Below are 16,380 nucleotides of genomic sequence, written 5' to 3'. Positions count from 1 at the left end.
CGCCCGGCTAGTTTTTTGTATTTTTTTAGTAGAGACAGGGTTTCACCGTGTTCGCCAGGATGGTCTCGATCTTCTGACCTCGTGATCCACCTGTCTCGGCCTCCCAAAGTGCTGGGATTACAGGCTTGAGCCACCGTGCCCGGCCTTTTTTGTATTTTTAATAGAGACGGGGTTTCACCATGTTAGCCAGGATGGTCTCAATCTCCTGACCTCAGCGATCCAACCGCCTTGCCCTCCCAAGTGCTGGGATTACAGTTGTGAGCCACCGCGCCCGGCCTTGTTTTGTTTTTGAGACAGTCTCGCTCTCTTGCCCAGGGTGGAGTGCGGTGGCGTGATTTCAGCTCACTACCTCTGCCTCTCAGGTTCAAGTGATTCTCCTGCCTCAGCCTCCAAAATAGGTGGGATTATAGGTATGTGCCACCATGCCTGGCTACTTTGTGTATTTTTAGTAGGGATGATGTTTCTTCATGTTGGCCAGTCTGGTCTCGAACTCCTGGCCTCAGGTGTTCTGCCTGCCTCGGCCTCCCAAAGTGCTGGAATTACAGGTGTGAGCCACGGCACCTGGCCTGTTTGTTTTTGAGACAGAGTGTAGCTCTATCCACAGGCTGGAATGCAGTGGTAGGGATCACAGCTCACTGCAGCCTCCACCTCCTGAGCTCAATTGATCCTCCCACCTTAGCCTCCCAAAGTCCTAGGATTAAAGGTGTGAGCTGGCCAAATTATTATTAATTATCGTAATTGTTATTAACAGTTTATGCAATAACCTTCAGATCTTTTGCAATGTACATAAAAATAATAGTATACTTAGCCAATGTTTACTATGTATACTAACTCATTTAATCCTCAAAATAGTCTTGGGAGGTAAGCCCTGTTACTATCCCTGTTTTCTAGAAGAAGAAACTGAGAGCCAGAGAAGTTCAGTGTCTTGCCTCAGGTCATTCTGTGTATGCATGAACACATACTTGACAAAAATGACTTGAACTACATGTATTGTCCTCTGATGCAACAGGCTGTCAGGGACATCTTTTCATGATAATATATTAATATATTGAGATTCACCATTTTTTTTTTTTTTTTTTTTTTGTGATGTAATCTGTCTCTCTGGCCCAGACTGGAGGAGTGCAGTGGCACGATCTCAGCTCACTGCACCCCTCCGCCTCCTGAGTTCAAGCTATTCTTCTGCCTCAGCCTCCCGAATAGCTGGGATTACAGGCGCAGCTAATTGTTGTATTTTTACTAGAGATGGGGTTTCACCATGTTGGCCAGGCTGATCTCAAACTCCTGACCTCAGACGATCTGCCAGTTTCGGCCTTCCAAAGTGCTGGGACTACAGGCATGAGCCAGGGCGCTCAGCCTCACCAATTTTTTTTACCCTGTTTCCTCTGCTGGTTTTTGGTTTATCCTTTCAGATTTTTTTTCTTTTTTAGCATATATATGTTTTTGGCTTTTTTTTTTTTTTTTGAGACAAGGTCTCACTGTGCAGTGACCCGATTTTGGCTCACTACAGCCTCTGCCTTCACCTCCCTGAGTAGCTGGGACTACCAGGCGCGCCACCATGCCCAGCTAATTTTTGTATTTTCTGGAGAGACAGGGTTACACCATGTTGCCCAGGCTGCTCTCCAACTCCTAGGCTCAAGCGATCTGCCTGCCTCAGCCTCCCAAAGTGCTGGGATTACGGGCATGAGCCACTGCACCTGGCCACATTTTTCTTTTTTTTTGTAAAATAGAAACATATAGTCGACACTGTCTTCAGCTTTGCTTGTTTTCATTTAATATATGCAGTCTCTATCAGTGTCTAGAGACTGTTCTCATTTTTTTTGTTTTTTTCCTTTCTTGTTACAGTTTCATAGTCTGTTTTTTTCCTTGTAATATAAATTTATATTTATATATTTTCTTTTTCACTTTTTTTCACAAGTGTTGGAGTCCCGTGGTCTTTGATTATATATGTGTATAACTGTGTTTTTCAGCCAGTCTCCCTGTTTGAGGACATTGGGATTGCTTCTCGTCTTTTGCTATTATTTTTTTATTTTTTATTTTTTTTTGAGACGGAGTCTCGCTCTGTCCCCCAGGCTGGAGTGCGGTGGCGTGATCTCAGCTCACTGCAAGCTCCACCTCCCAGGTTCACGCCATTCTCCTGCCTCAGCCTCCCGAGTAGCTGGGACTACAGGCGCCCGCCACCGCGCCCGGCTAGTATTTTTGTATTTTTTAGTAGAGACGGGGTTTCACCGTGTTAGCCAGGATGGTCTCGATCTCCTGACCTCGTGATCCACCTGTCTCGGCCTCCCAAAGTGCTGGGATTACAGGCTTGAGCCACCGCGCCCGGCCTCGTCTTTTGCTATTCTGAATAGCTGTGTAATTGATATATCCTGCCATGTTAATCATTCCATAATTTTGCCAGTGTGACTGTGTTAGATGCCTAAAAGCCCCCTTCCTCCCTTTTAAAAACAACTTCATAGTGTTCCAGAGAGTGGCTGAAACATAATTTATTGAAGCAGGCCTTTTATGATGTATTGAGTGCCTACTATGTGCCAGACTGTGTGCCTGGTATTCCTCAGAGCTATGTTTTTGAAAGTTTGCTCTGGGCCAGGCACTGTGGTTCATGCCTAGAATCCCAGCACTTTGGGAGGCTGAGGCAGGTGGAACACCTGAGGTCAGGAGTTTGAGACCAGCCTGGCCAACATGGTGAAACCCCGTCTCTACTGAAAATACAAAAATTAGCTGGGCGTGGTGGCATGTGCCTGTAATCCCAGTTACTTGGGAGGCTGAGGCAGCAGAATCACTTGAACCTGGGAGGCGGAGGTTGCAGTGAGCTGAGATCGCACCACCACACTCCAACCTAGGTGACAGAGCACGACTTCGTCTCAAAAAAAAAAGTTCGCTCTGGTGCCCAGTCCAGAGCATATCCCAGGTGGAGAGAAGGGAAGCACGGAGACCTGTAAGGTGGCTGTTGCACATTCATGTGGGCCATCGTTCAGCAGGTGTTTGTGGTTGGCCCACTCTGTGTAAAGCACTAGAGGTGAGGCTTAGACTTTTGGCTCTGCCTTGGGAGATGTCAGTCTTCCCCAAGTTGCAGCCCCCATGCACACATACATAAGCCAGAGACAGAGCCTGGAGGGGAGAGGGACTTCAGAAAGCTTTACTGGGGAGGAACAGGCTGGGAAGGAGGGTTGAGCCCTTTGTAGATGTTCGGGTGACAATCTAGCCCAGCCCATCTGCTGGTCCCCTGAGGTTGATCCATCTTCTTCTTTCCCAGGGACAAGCTGACGGCAGCCATGGCGAGTGGCAGTGGGGACAGCGTCACCCGCCGGAGTGTGGCATCACAGTTTTTCACTCAAGAGGAGGGGCCGGGAATCGATGGCATGACCACCTCAGAGAGGGTGAGTGTGGCGGGCAGGGCTTGGAATGAGGAAGCACAGCCCCTGGCTTTGGACAATCTTAGGTGGCAGAGCCCTGGGAGTGCCGAGGGGGCTGGACTGGGCTGGCACTATCCCCTGCCCCTTCCCTTCCTTCCAGGTGGTGGATCTTCTGAACCAGGCGGCACTGATCACCAATGACTCAAAGATCACAGTACTCAAACAGGTGAGAGCCCCGGGGGCATCCTGGGCTGAGCAGGTGAAAGGGAGGAGGCTGGGAACCTGAGAAAGAAGACACTAGCAGTAACACCAGTGTCTAAATTTACACACACAGTGTGTGCCGGCCACAGTGCTCAGTGCAGGCCTCTGCTCTTCTAGTTCTCATGAAAGCTCTGTAAGGCAGGGTAATTTCATCCCTGTTTTATACAGAAAGAGGCAGACCCCAGGGCTTAAATCATTAGCCCAAGGTCACTCTGCTGGGAACTGGCTGAACTAGTACTTGAATCCTGGATTCCAGCTCCAAATCCTACACTCTTCATCATTGCATTTCTTCTCTGCCAGTGTCCAGTCAGAGAAGGTGCCTGAAGGTGGGGCAGACATGCCTGTCACCAGACAATGATGACCCATATGGGCAGGGCTGGGATGGAGAAGGAATCCCAGGTGGGCTCTGGGAGCCCAGAGGGAGATCCTGATCCAGCCTAGGGATGAGGAGTTAGGGAGGACTTTTGAACCAAATCCTGGAGGATAAAAGGAGAGAAGTATACCAAATTAGAGAGACAGAGCATCTCTTTTATTTATTTATTTTGAGACAGAGTCTTGCTGTGTTGCCCAGGCTGAAGTGCCATGGCATGATCCCTGCTCACTGCAACTCCTGCCTCCCTGGTTCAAGCGATTCTCCTGACTCAACCTCCTGAGTAGCTGGGATTATAGGCACCTGCCACCATGCCTGGCTAATTTTTGTGGTTTTAGTAGAGACATGTTTCACCATGTTGACCAGGCTGGTCTCAAACTTCTGAGCTCAAGTGGTCCACCCACCTTGGCCCCACAAAGTGCTTGGGATTACAGGCACGAGCCACTGTGCCGAGCTGAGAGAGGGAGAGCATGTCAAGCTGAGGACAAAGAAGTGTGTGCAAAGGCAGAAGACAACATGGGGCACTTTAGGCTGGGCATGGTTCAGAGCAGGAGTTGGAGTTTAGAGACTGGCGAGGTTAGCATGCCTGTGTGATAACCCGTTTGGCTCCTTGATCAGCGTGTAGCCTTGTGGAGTAGCCCCACCTCCGAGGTGGAGTGGATGTACCTGGTGCCTCCCCCATGGGTGGTCATGAGGCCGTTTAGCAATAGTAGCTTGAGTTGTAGCAGCCAGGTCCTGTGCCAGCTCTTTGCTTATTGGAAGATGTCCATGAGAAGGGCTTATTCCAAAGAGTCTGGCCAGCACAAGGGCTTCAGGAGTTGGGTTCTCACTGTGAAGATGTTTGCTGAATCATGGCAATGCGAACTGGGGAGCAGAAGCAGGAGAGTGGGGAGAACTGATGGACAGGTGGAAGGAGGCCAAACCTTAGGAAGGCCTGAGCCCTGGGGCATTTCCCTCTTTTATTCAGCCCCCTCCTGTGTCATGTCCTCACTATCTACCAGGACCTGTGCCTTGTAGGATCTCATTCTGGCCTCCTGATATCCCTTTTGAGTTGATGTTTAAGAGTCTTATTTTATAGATGAGCAAACTGAGTGTCAGAGACCATGCCCAGGGCATAGCACCCTTGGTAGGGAGCAGCAGAGCCAGGCATTGAGATGAGTGTATCTGCTGCCTAGCCCTCTGCTGTCTTCCCCTCTACTCTCCTGTCTGTATTAGTTGGCCCCTGGTTTTATATGGTTATTCTTCCTCCCCACCCCCACTCTCCTTCCAGGTCCAGGAGCTGATCATCAACAAAGACCCCACACTACTGGACAACTTCCTGGACGTGAGTGACTGACAGAAGATAAAGGGGTGTGGTGTACGGGAAACGGGATGTGGATCCTAGTGTAGCCCTGATCCGCTTTCTCTCTGACATTGGCAGGAGATCATCGCATTCCAAGCAGACAAGTCAATCGAAGTGCGAAAATTTGTCATCGGCTTCATCGAGGAGGCATGGTATGGGGTGAGGCAGGGAGCCCCGGGAGCATTCTCACTGGAGGCAGCCTTCAGCTCCTGGCCTGGCCTGGAGGCCACCACTGAGAGGCCGGCCCTCTGCTTCCCAGACCCTTTCTCTCTCTCTTGCACACTGATTCCCCAGTAAATACTTAGTAAGATCGAAACCCTGGGGTCATCTGTGATTCCTCTGGTTCTTCCACACTTCACATCTACATCGTCACTAAGGACTGTGGGCTCCACTTTGAGAATATCTGCAGCATCTGACCATTTGTCAATTGTTTACTCTACCACTACACAGGCCCAGGCCACCCTTCCCGCCTACCTGACGACTTCGGTGGTCTCTCTCTGGCTCCCTTGCTTCTTTTTCTTTTTAGTTAAATTCATATAACAAAACTAGCTTTTTTTTAATCTTTTTTTTTTTTTTTTTTGAGATGGAGTCTTGCTCAACTGTTGTCTAGGCTGGAGTGCCGTGGCGCAATCTCGGCTCACTGCAACCTCCTACTTCCGGGTTCAAGCGATTCTCCTGCCTCAGCCTCCCAAGTAGCTGGGATTACAGGCACGCACCACCACGCCCAGTTTATTTTTGAATTTTTAGTAGAGACGGGGTTTCCCCGTGTTGGCCAGGCTGGTCTCGATCTCCTAACCTCGTGATCCAACCGACTCGGCCTCCCAAAGTGTTGGGACTACAGGCGTGAGCCACTGCGCCCTGCCCTTTTTTTTTTTTTTTTTTTTGAGACTGAGTTTTGCTCTGTTGTCCAGGCTGGAGTGCAGTGGCGCGATCTTGGCTCGTTATAACCTCCACCTCCCAGGCTCAAGAGATTCTTGTGCCTCAGCCTCCTGAGTAGCTGGGATTACAGGTGCCCGCCACCATGCCTGGATAATTTTTGTATTTTTATTAAAGATGGGGTTTTGCCATGTTGGCCAGGCCAGTCTCGAACTCGTGACCTCAAGTAATTGGCCCACGTTGGCCTCCCAGAGTGCTGGGATTACAGATATGAGCCACTGCGCCCAGCAAAAATCAGCTGTTTTAAACCGAACAAGTTAGTGGCATTTAGCATATTCACAATCTAGTTCCAAAGCATTTCATTCTCCAGAGAGGAATCACTGTACTCATTTCCCACTTCTCCTCTTGTACACGGCAGCCAGAGTGATGCTGTTAAATGTAAATCAATCTTGGCTCACCCCTGCTCTCAGACCCCAACTGGCTCATCAGCTTACTTAGGTGGAAACCCAAACCCTCACCTGGGCTTCATCTCACTCCTGGCCCTGTCTCCCCTGCTCCTCAGAAGTCACTGTTGGATTTCGCAACCTGTCTGCTTGCTGTGCCTGCTAGGGACCCTCGTCCCCAGGTTGCCGCCTGGCTCACCCCCTCCCTTCCCTCAGGTCTCTTCCTCAGAAAGCCCTTCCTGCCCACTCCCATGCAGCCCCACGTCTCGGGCACCCCGTCTTCAGTGTTCGTTACAGTGTTCCTCACTCATTGAAATGACCTTGATTCTTCCCGCAAAATACCAGCTCTTTGAGGACAGGGCTTGACTTTTTCTGTCTTGCTCACCACTTTGTCCCCACTACCTGCCTGGAGCAATGTTGTCACCTAGTAGGGGCCGACTACGTATTTGTTGCACACGTGAATGAGTGGAACATAACGGTCACCACGTGAACGCGTACTGTGCCCTACGCTGTATTAGATCCTTTCCCGTGTTATCCTCGTAATCTTTATGGCAGCCTCGATGGATACTGTGGTTATCCTCTATTTACAGAAAGGGAAACAGGCTTAGAATGGTAAAGTGACTTGTTCAAGCTGGTCACTTACTCATTTGTTCATTAAACATTTACTGGATGCTTTGTGACTGAGAGGAAGTAGAATAGCTGCTGTGTATTAAATATCTCTGTTTGTAACGCATTGTACTAAATGCTTGAGCAGCTTCGTTATTCATAGTACTATGGATCAGTTGTTTGACCCTTTAACTGAAGAGAAGACAGGCTCAGAGAGGTGAAGTGAATTTTCTTAAGGTCATACAGCCAGAATGCTGCAAGGCTGGGATTTTATTTATTTATTATTTTTTTGAGATGGAATCTCACTCTGTCACCCAGACTGGAGTGCAGTGGCGCAATCTCGGCTCACTGCAACCTCTGCCTCCTGAGTCAAGTGATTGTCCTGCCTCAGCCCCCCGAGTAGCTGAGATTACAGGTGCCTGCCACCACACCCAGCTAATTTTGTTTGTTGTTGTTGTTGTTTTGTTTTTGTTTTTGTTTTGAGATGGAATTTTGCTCTTGTTGCCCAGGCTGGAGTGCAATGGCGCAATCTCGGCTCATTGCAACCTCCACCACCCAGGTTCAAGCGATTCTCCTGCCTCAGCCTGCCAAGTAACTGGAGTTACAGGCGCCCGCCACCAGGCCCGGCTAATTTTGTATTTTTAGTAGAGATGGGATTTCACTATGTTGGTCAGGCTGGTCTCAAACTCCTGACATTAGGTGACCCACCTGCCTCAGCCTCTCAAAGTGCTAGGATTACAGGTATGAGCCACCGCACCTGGCCAAGGCTGGGATTTTAACTCATGTCTGCAATGCCAGAGCCCAAATACCCTATCTTCCCATTTACTGGGAGAATTCATGATAAATTTTCTGAATTTGTAAAAAGTCCATTCAGCAAATATGTACCATGTGACTGCTGTTGTACCAGGCATCCGTGTTAGACTGTAGCATAGCGGTGAGCAAAAGCATATTATTCCTACCTTCATGTAGCTGACAGCTAAGTTTCATATTTTTTGACTGATTTAATTAATATTTCAGATTGTAATATATGCTGTGAAAATTCTGTACTGAGCTCCTGTTTATTCATTGAACAAACATTTATTGGAGGCCCTTCATTTTTTTCTTCAACGAAAATGACCCTGCTGGGGTTATTGCTAAGCTAGGAAAGGGTCCCCACTTTTTGAACCCTCGGACTGAGGCAAGCAAAACTCGTGATTACAGAAAACAAAGTGCTTTAAAGTAGCCATGGCTGGTGTTTACTGAAGGCTTTCTGCATGTCAGGCACTCTTCTAAGCACTTTACGTGTATTGATGCAATTTTCCCAAAAAATTGCATAAACAATTGAGATAGATACTATTATTCTAAATTAGGTGAAGTCACTTGTCCCAGTTCACACAGTTGTCTACCCCTACTGTCCCTTCTGTGAACAGCAGGCCCCTGAGAGAGCAAAGGAGTTGGGGTTGCAGGACCAGTCTAGATAGAGGTTCAGGGACAGCTCAGTCTGGAGGCGCTAGGCACCATTCCCAGTTTCTGAATGTGCCATTCCTGTCCCCTGAGACAGGCCCCTGATTTCCCTTCCCTCCTGAACCTCAGGCTCCTCCCACCTGCTCTAAGACCACACCTTGACCTCACCCCTTTTTTCTCCATCCCCCAGCAAGCGAGACATTGAGTTGCTGCTGAAACTCATTGCAAACCTCAACATGCTCTTGAGGGATGAGAATGTGAACGTGGTGAAGAAGGCCATCCTCACCATGACCCAACTTTACAAGGTGGCCCTGCAGGTGAGAGTGCCTTCCCACGCAGGACCATCCTGCCTGATAGGTCTTGTTGACAGACTAATATGTTGGGGTTCAAAACCAGCATCCGAGCATACTCTTTATGAGCAAGATGTGCTGCTGTTCTGTGGGAGCAGATAACAGAGAGAGCTAATGTTGTCTCTTGGGTCAGGAAGTTGCATTTAACTTCTGGTCCTTCCATTGACCATCCATTTATTCACTCAGTAGACATTCCCTGGACAGTAGAGCATGTCCTCTGTGATGCTAGGCTAGTGATGCTGGGGACACAGCAGTGACCAAGACAGCTTACTGCCTTCCCAGTGCTCATAACCCAAGGAGGGAGGTAGACCTTAATTAATGAATCACATAACTATTGATTATGGAGTGTGATAGGAAAAGAACACTCCATGGTGTGATGTGCATTAGCATTAATAAAATGAATGAATCCATGTAATCACCACCACCTTGTGAAGTCAGCATTGTTACTCCTTTACCTTAAAATGTGCGCCTTCATCACACTGAGTGCACTGTCTGCATCCCCATGAGGGCAGGGCAAGGTCTGGCAACTACTCAGTCCTGTCTCCAGCATCACCCAGCACTGGGCTGGGGCAGAGTTGGAACTCAGTAACTGTTAACCAAATGAATGTATTCATCATTCATGGTTCTCTGCGTATCGGTGGAGGGTGTTGGTGATTGATGCGTTGTCTTCACCTTTTTGTCCCTTCCATTCCTTCCTGGCCTGCTGGCAGTGGATGGTGAAGTCACGGGTCATTAGCGAGCTGCAAGAGGCCTGCTGGGACATGGTATCTGCCATGGCGGGGGACATCATCTTACTGTTGGACTCCGACAATGACGGCATCCGCACCCATGCCATCAAGTTTGTGGAGGGCCTCATTGTCACCCTGTCACCCCGCATGGCTGACTCGGAGATACCCCGACGCCAGGAGCATGATATCAGCCTGGACCGCATCCCTCGTGACCACCCCTACATCCAGTACAGTGAGTGCTTCCTTCAGCTGCTGCCCCTGACAACCCTGCACCAGTTTCCTCTCCTTCACGCCCCTCCCTCTCTCCCCCTTGTCTTCCTTGGTTTTAAATTTCTGAAACAGTGTGCGCAGTCGCTAAGAGCCCTGATGGAGGTTCAGATCCCAACTGCACTGCTTACTCATCATGAACTTGGGCGAGTTGCTTGTCTCTGTGCCTCATTTTCCTTTTTGTAAATTGGAGACGATAGCGTAGTCCCACTCTCACAGGTTTGTAGTGAAGTTCCATGAGTGTGAGCCAATCAATGCACTAGTTTTATGGTTTTCTTTTCTCTTTTTTTTTTTTGAGTCGAAGTCTTCCTTTGTTGCCCAGGCTGAAGTGCAGTGGCACAATCTTAACTCACTGCAACCTCCGCCTCCTGGGTTCCAGCGATTCTTCTGCCTCAGCCTCCCAAGTAGCTAGGACTACAGGAGCCCGCCACCACACTCAGCCAGTTTTTTTAAAAATTATTTTTAGTAGGCCGGGCGCGGTGGCTCAAGCCTGTAATCCCAGCACTTTGGGAGGCCGAGACGGGCAGATCACAAAGTCAGGAGATCGAGACCATCCTGGCTAACACGGTGAAACCCTGTCTCTACTAAAAAATACAAAAAACTAGCCGGGCGAGGTGGCGGGCGCCTGTAGTCCCAGCTACTCGGGAGGCTGAGGCAGGAGAATGGCGGGAACCCGGGAGGCGGAGCTTGCAGTGAGCTGAGATCCGGCCACTGCACTCCAGCCTGGGCGACAGAGCGAGACTCCGTCTCAAAAAAAAAAAAAAAAAAAAAAAAAAAAAAAAAAAAAATTATTTTTAGTAGAGGCGGGGTTTCACCGTATTGGCCAGGCTGGTCTCAAACTCCTGACTTTGTGATCCACCTGCCTTGGCCTCCCAAAGTGCTGGGATTACAGGCATGAGCCACCCCGCCTAGCAGTTTTATGGTTTTCTTACCTGCAAATTATAAAAGTAGAACATAGGCCAGGCGTGGTGGCTCATGCCCCAGCATTTTGAGAGGCTGAGGCAGGCAGATCACTTGAGGTCAGGAGTTTTGAGACCACCCCTGCCAACATAGTGAAACCCCTTATCTACTAAAAATACAAAAATTAGCCAGGCATGGTGGCGGGCACCTGTAATCCCAGCTACTTGGTAGACTAAGGCATGAGAATCGCTTGAACCCAGGAGGCAGAGGTTGCAGTGAGCCGAGATTGTGCCACTGCACTTCAGCCTGGGTGACAGAACGAGACTGTCTCCAAAAAAGCGTAGTATATATACACTTGGTGTCAAGCAATATGGGTGAGTATAAAGGAATAATGTTCCCTCCTTCAGTTCTGCTTTCCAGAGATAAACGCTGTTTCCTTCCAGATCTTTCCTGTGCAGATGTAGGTATTTGTATGTGTATATGCATAGTGTCTGAGTTTGTTTGCTTTTCTGTTTGCAAAAACGAGGCCAAGCTTTGTGTTTTCATCTGAGAGACATTAAAGTATAGTAGCTTGTGTCTGACACGTAGCCTATTTTCCCTTGTCTCTGAGCCTGATTCCTCATTGGTAAATTGGGGATCATTATGGCATCTAATTTAGGATGTAGGTATGAGCATTTGGTGAATTAATATGGCTGGAATAGTAAACATTCTGTAAATATTAGCTATTCTTATGTATTGTCTGACAGCCTTTTTGACTTAATAGTGTCAGTGACATCTTTCCCCATGAGAATCATGTTCAGTTGCTATACCATATTCCATAGTATAGTTACATTACATTCTTCTAAGCAATGCTCTCTTGATGGTCATTTAGATTTTTAATTCACTATTTTAAATAACGTGGCATTCAAATCAAAACTACAATGAAATATCGTCTCACCCCAGTTAAAGTAACTTTTATCAAAAAGACGGAACATAACAAATGCTGGCGAGGATGTGGAGAAAGGAAACACTTGTACGCTGTTGGTGGAAATGTCACTTACTACAGCCTAAAAATTGTTTGGAGTTTGGAGGTTCCTCAGAAAATTTGAAATTGAGCTACCATATGATCTAGCAATCCCACTGCCAGATATGTACCCGAAATAAAGGAAATCAGTGTATCAAAAAGATACCTGCACTCCCATATTTATTGCAGCACTAGTCACAATAGCCAAGACTTTGGAGCAAACTAAATGTTTATCAACAGATGAATAAAGAAAATGTGGTACTCATACACAATTGAGTACTATTCAGCCATAAAAAAGAGGAGATCCTGTCATTTGTAACAACATGGATGGAAGTAGAAGTCATGAAGTGAAATAAGCCAGGCGCGAAAGACAGCTTTGCATGTTCTCACTTATTTGTGAGAGCTAGAAATGAAAACAGTTGAACTCATGGAGACAGACAGTAGAATGATGGTTACCAGAGGCTGAAAAGCGTTATGGGTGGCTGGGGAGGAAGTGGGAATGGTTAATGGGTACAAAAAAATAGTTAGACCAAATAAGATCTCGTATTTGATAGCCAGGCATGGTGGCATGTGCCTGTGGTCTCAGTCTGGGTGGCGGAGGTTGCAGTGAGCCGGGATCGTGCCACTGCTTTCCACCCTGGGCGACAGAGTGAGACCCCATCTCGGGGGGGGAAAAAAAAGATCTAGTATTTGTTAGCACAACGGGGTAACTATGCTGAAAAATAATCGTACATTTAAAAATAATTGAAATAGTATAATTGGATTGTGTCTAACAAAACGGATAAATGCTTGTGATGGATACCCCAGTTACCCTGATGTGATAATTATGCATTGCATGCCTGTATCAAAATCTCATGTATCCCATAATTATTTACACCTACTATATAGCCATTAATATTTTTTCAGTTAAAAAGATATGGCCGGGCCCAGATTACGGGCTCGCGCCTGTAATCCCAGCACTTTGGGAGGCCGCGGCAGGCAGATCATGAGGTCAGGAGATCGAGACCATCCTGGCTAACACGGTGAAACCCCGTCTCTACTAAAAATACAAAAAATTAGCCGGGCGTGGTGGCGGGCACCTGTAGTCCCAGCTACTCGGGAGGCTGAGGCAGGAGAATGGCATGAACCCGGGAGGCAGAGCTTGCAGTGAGCTAAGATCACGCCACCGCACTCCAGCCTGGGCAACAGAGCGAGACTCTGTCTCAAAAAAAAGGTGTATATGGCATTCATTATGTTTCTGTATAGGAAAAGTCTGGAAAGATACCCACCAAAGTTTTAAGCATTAATTTTGGGGACTGTATTGAGGGGAGTGGTGCCACAAGGGACTTTGAGTTGTGTGTATATACACATGTATTCTAATCTTTCACTATTGCAAACCCATGCTTTGAACATCTTTATAGCTAAATTTTTTTTTTTTTTTTAATATGGTGTCTCACTCTGTCGCTCAGGCTGGAGTGCAGTGGTGTGATCTCGGCTCAATGAAACCTCCATCTCCTGGGTTCAAGCGATTCTCCTGCCTCAGCCTCCAAAGTAGCTGGGATTACAGGCACAGGCCTCCATGCCTGGGCTAATTTTTTGTACTTTTAGTAGAGATGGGGTTTTACCATGTTGGCCAGGCTGGTCTTGAACTCCTGACGTCAAGTGATCCGCCTGCCTTGACCTCCCAAAGTGCTGTAATTACATGCATAAGCCTCCACGCCCAGCCCCTTGTAACTAAATTTTTATACTCATTAATAGTCTCATAGAACTAATCAACTACCACATTTTCTGTTTTTCCCGCCATTCATAGACATCCAGGTACCAGGATCTGTCCTTCCTTTTAGTCCCAAAAGCTGCTGTCTCCAGAGGCCTGGGAAAAAGGATCCCACTGACTAGTTCTCCTCTCTGTCTCTTAGACGTACTATGGGAAGAGGGCAAGGCAGCCTTGGAGCAGCTGCTTAAGTTCATGGTGCACCCTGCCATCTCTTCCATCAACCTGACAACAGCGCTGGGCTCCCTCGCCAATATTGCCCGCCAGAGACCCATGTTCATGTCTGAGGTGATCCAGGCCTATGAAACTCTGCATGGTAGGTCAACGCTCTCCCCCTGCCTTCTCTTCACTGGCCAGGCCACTCTTTCTGTGGGTTTTTTTTTTTTTTTGAGACGGAGTCTCTGTCACCAGGCTGGGGTGTGCAGTGGCGCAATCTTGGCTCATTGCAACCTCTGCCTCCTGGGTTCCAGCGATTCTCCTGCCTCAGCCTCCCAAGTAGCTGGGATTATAGGACGCACCACCACACCCAGCTGATTTTTTTTTACTTTTAGTACAGACGGGGTTTCACCATGTTGGCCAGAGTGGTCTCGATCTCTTGACCTCGTGATTCGCCTGCCTCGACCTCCCAAAGTGCTGGGATTACAGGCGTGAGCCACTGCACCTGACCTCAACCTGCTCATTCTTGAAGAAATGTAGCTTGGTGGTGGACCCTGAGCGCTAGTCATCCATCTGGCAGGCCTGAGATTCTCCAGATTAGACAGGAATCTTTTGGCATGTGACAAAAACTTGATTCAGGACTGGTTTTAATATTGAGGCATGTGGGGGTGCAATGACATGATGTCTGTGAAATATTTTCAAATATTCCAGTCCTCCCCTGCCACCAAAAGGGAGGATAGATGTTCTAAGATTAGCGAAATGGTGATGGGTACACAGAGACTCATATTATTTTCTCTGTTTTGTGCACAAATGAAAACCGAGAAGTCTGGGGTGTACAGGTCGTGGATGTGCGTCTCTCCATCTCTCGGCTCCTTGTTTCTCCATTTTAGTTTCACTCTCTGGTCCTTTCCTTAGGGTAGCAAAGATGGCCCCCCATAGTTCATGGCTCCCATTCGGTTCACTTAGCAACACCATGGGAAAGAGAGTGTCTCCTTCCCAACCATTCCAGCAGAAGTCCAAGAGCTGACGGTCATTGTTTCTGATTGGCTGAGCAGAGATTATGAGCCAATCTCTGAGCCAATAATAGTGGCCGAGGGAATGTGGCGTTCTCACTGGCCCCAGGTCTCATGCCCACTCGGAAGGAGACTGGAGAAGGGGGGTTTCCCTCAATGGAGAATGAGAGTGTTGTTGGCTGAGGAAGGGGCAGTGGATGCTAGGCAGGCAGAATTACAGGCATCCTTTTTCCCTGTGGAACAGGGGAGTCTCACTTATCAGGGTGACCATTAGAAAGTCATCCTAGTAGCAGGGAGACCAGCGGTGAGCTGTTGCAGCAGTTCGGTTGGGAGTTTCTGGAGGTGAAAGTGGTGATTATAACCCTCCCCAAGCGAAGCATATGTGAATTTCCAGACCAGAGATGGAGGAAGACGAAACTGTATGTGTTTACTAAAAGAGAGGGTGAGTTTTTCTCTTTAAGATTGATACTGATGGAGACCCCCAGGATTTTAAGCATCAGCTTGTAAGGTGGAAAGCCACATGTTAGATATGAGGGTGAAGGAGCTTTTCTAGTAGATGCCTGCAAGACCACTGCCCAAGTTTGGGGTTGAGAATTAGGACTGGCAGCATGCCATGAGATCTGTCCACAAGACACAGCTCCTGCCTCTTTCTTCACAGCCAACCTGCCCCCAACGCTGGCCAAATCGCAGGTGAGCAGCGTGCGGAAGAATCTGAAGCTGCACCTGTTAAGTGTGCTGAAGCACCCGGCCTCCTTGGAGTTCCAGGCCCAGATCACCACCCTGCTGGTGGACCTGGGCACACCTCAGGCTGAGATCGCCCGCAACATGCCGAGCAGCAAGGACACCCGCAAGCGGCCACGCGATGACTCGGACTCCACACTCAAGAAGATGAAGCTGGGTGAGGGGCTGGTGGGGCGGGGCAGGCAGACCATGCTGAAATGTTTCATTATTTACCTTAAACTATGCTGAATTTATATTCACTAAGATTATGTTATAGATTATATTATGTGGGCCAGGCACAGTGGCTCAAACCTGTAATCCCAGCACTTTGGGAGGCCGAGGCGGGTGGATCATGAGTCAGGAGATCGAGACCATCCTAGCTAACACGGTGAAACCCCGTCTCTACTAAAAATGCAAAAATTAGCTGGGCATGGTGGTGGGTGCCTGTAGTCCCAGCTGCTCGGGAGGCTGAGGCAGGAGAATGGCATGAACCCAGGAGGTGGAGCTTGCAGTGAGCCAAGATTGCACCACTGCACTCCAGGCTGGGCAACAGAGCGAGACTCCCTCTCAAAAATAAATAAATAAATACATAAATACATAAATAAGGAATTAGGCTGGGCGCAGTGGCTCATGCCTGTAATCCGAGCACTTTGGAGACCAAGGCATATGAGTCACCTGAAGTTAAGAGTTCGACACCAGCCTGGCCAATATGGAAAACCCTGTCTCTACTAATAATACAAAAATTAGCTGGGTATGGTGGTGCATGCCTGTAATCCCAGCTACTCCAGAGGCTGAGACA

The 16,380-nt window shown here is 48.2% G+C and overlaps 1 protein-coding gene across 1 annotated transcript in view; it reads left to right on the top strand.

Annotated features, from left to right (window-relative positions):
• The window catches only part of SYMPK (symplekin), a 50,819-nt gene that overhangs the window by 6,700 nt on the left and 27,739 nt on the right, over positions 1-16,380 (top strand). The window contains exons 2-9 of the mRNA XM_011975125.1: positions 3,261-3,377; positions 3,514-3,579; positions 5,255-5,308; positions 5,405-5,478; positions 8,885-9,011; positions 9,755-10,004; positions 13,838-14,008; positions 15,520-15,759. Coding sequence (XP_011830515.1) covers positions 3,273-3,377; positions 3,514-3,579; positions 5,255-5,308; positions 5,405-5,478; positions 8,885-9,011; positions 9,755-10,004; positions 13,838-14,008; positions 15,520-15,759 — 1,087 coding nt within the window. The 5' untranslated portion in view covers positions 3,261-3,272. The remainder of the gene's footprint in view (positions 1-3,260; positions 3,378-3,513; positions 3,580-5,254; positions 5,309-5,404; positions 5,479-8,884; positions 9,012-9,754; positions 10,005-13,837; positions 14,009-15,519; positions 15,760-16,380) is intronic.

Source organism: Mandrillus leucophaeus, unplaced genomic scaffold (genome assembly GCF_000951045.1).
Source record: "Mandrillus leucophaeus isolate KB7577 unplaced genomic scaffold, Mleu.le_1.0 Scaffold151, whole genome shotgun sequence".
In the NCBI taxonomy this organism is placed as follows: domain Eukaryota; kingdom Metazoa; phylum Chordata; class Mammalia; order Primates; family Cercopithecidae; genus Mandrillus; species Mandrillus leucophaeus.
Note: the sequence above shows the minus strand (reverse complement) of the source record. Positions and strands in the feature narration are given on the sequence as shown.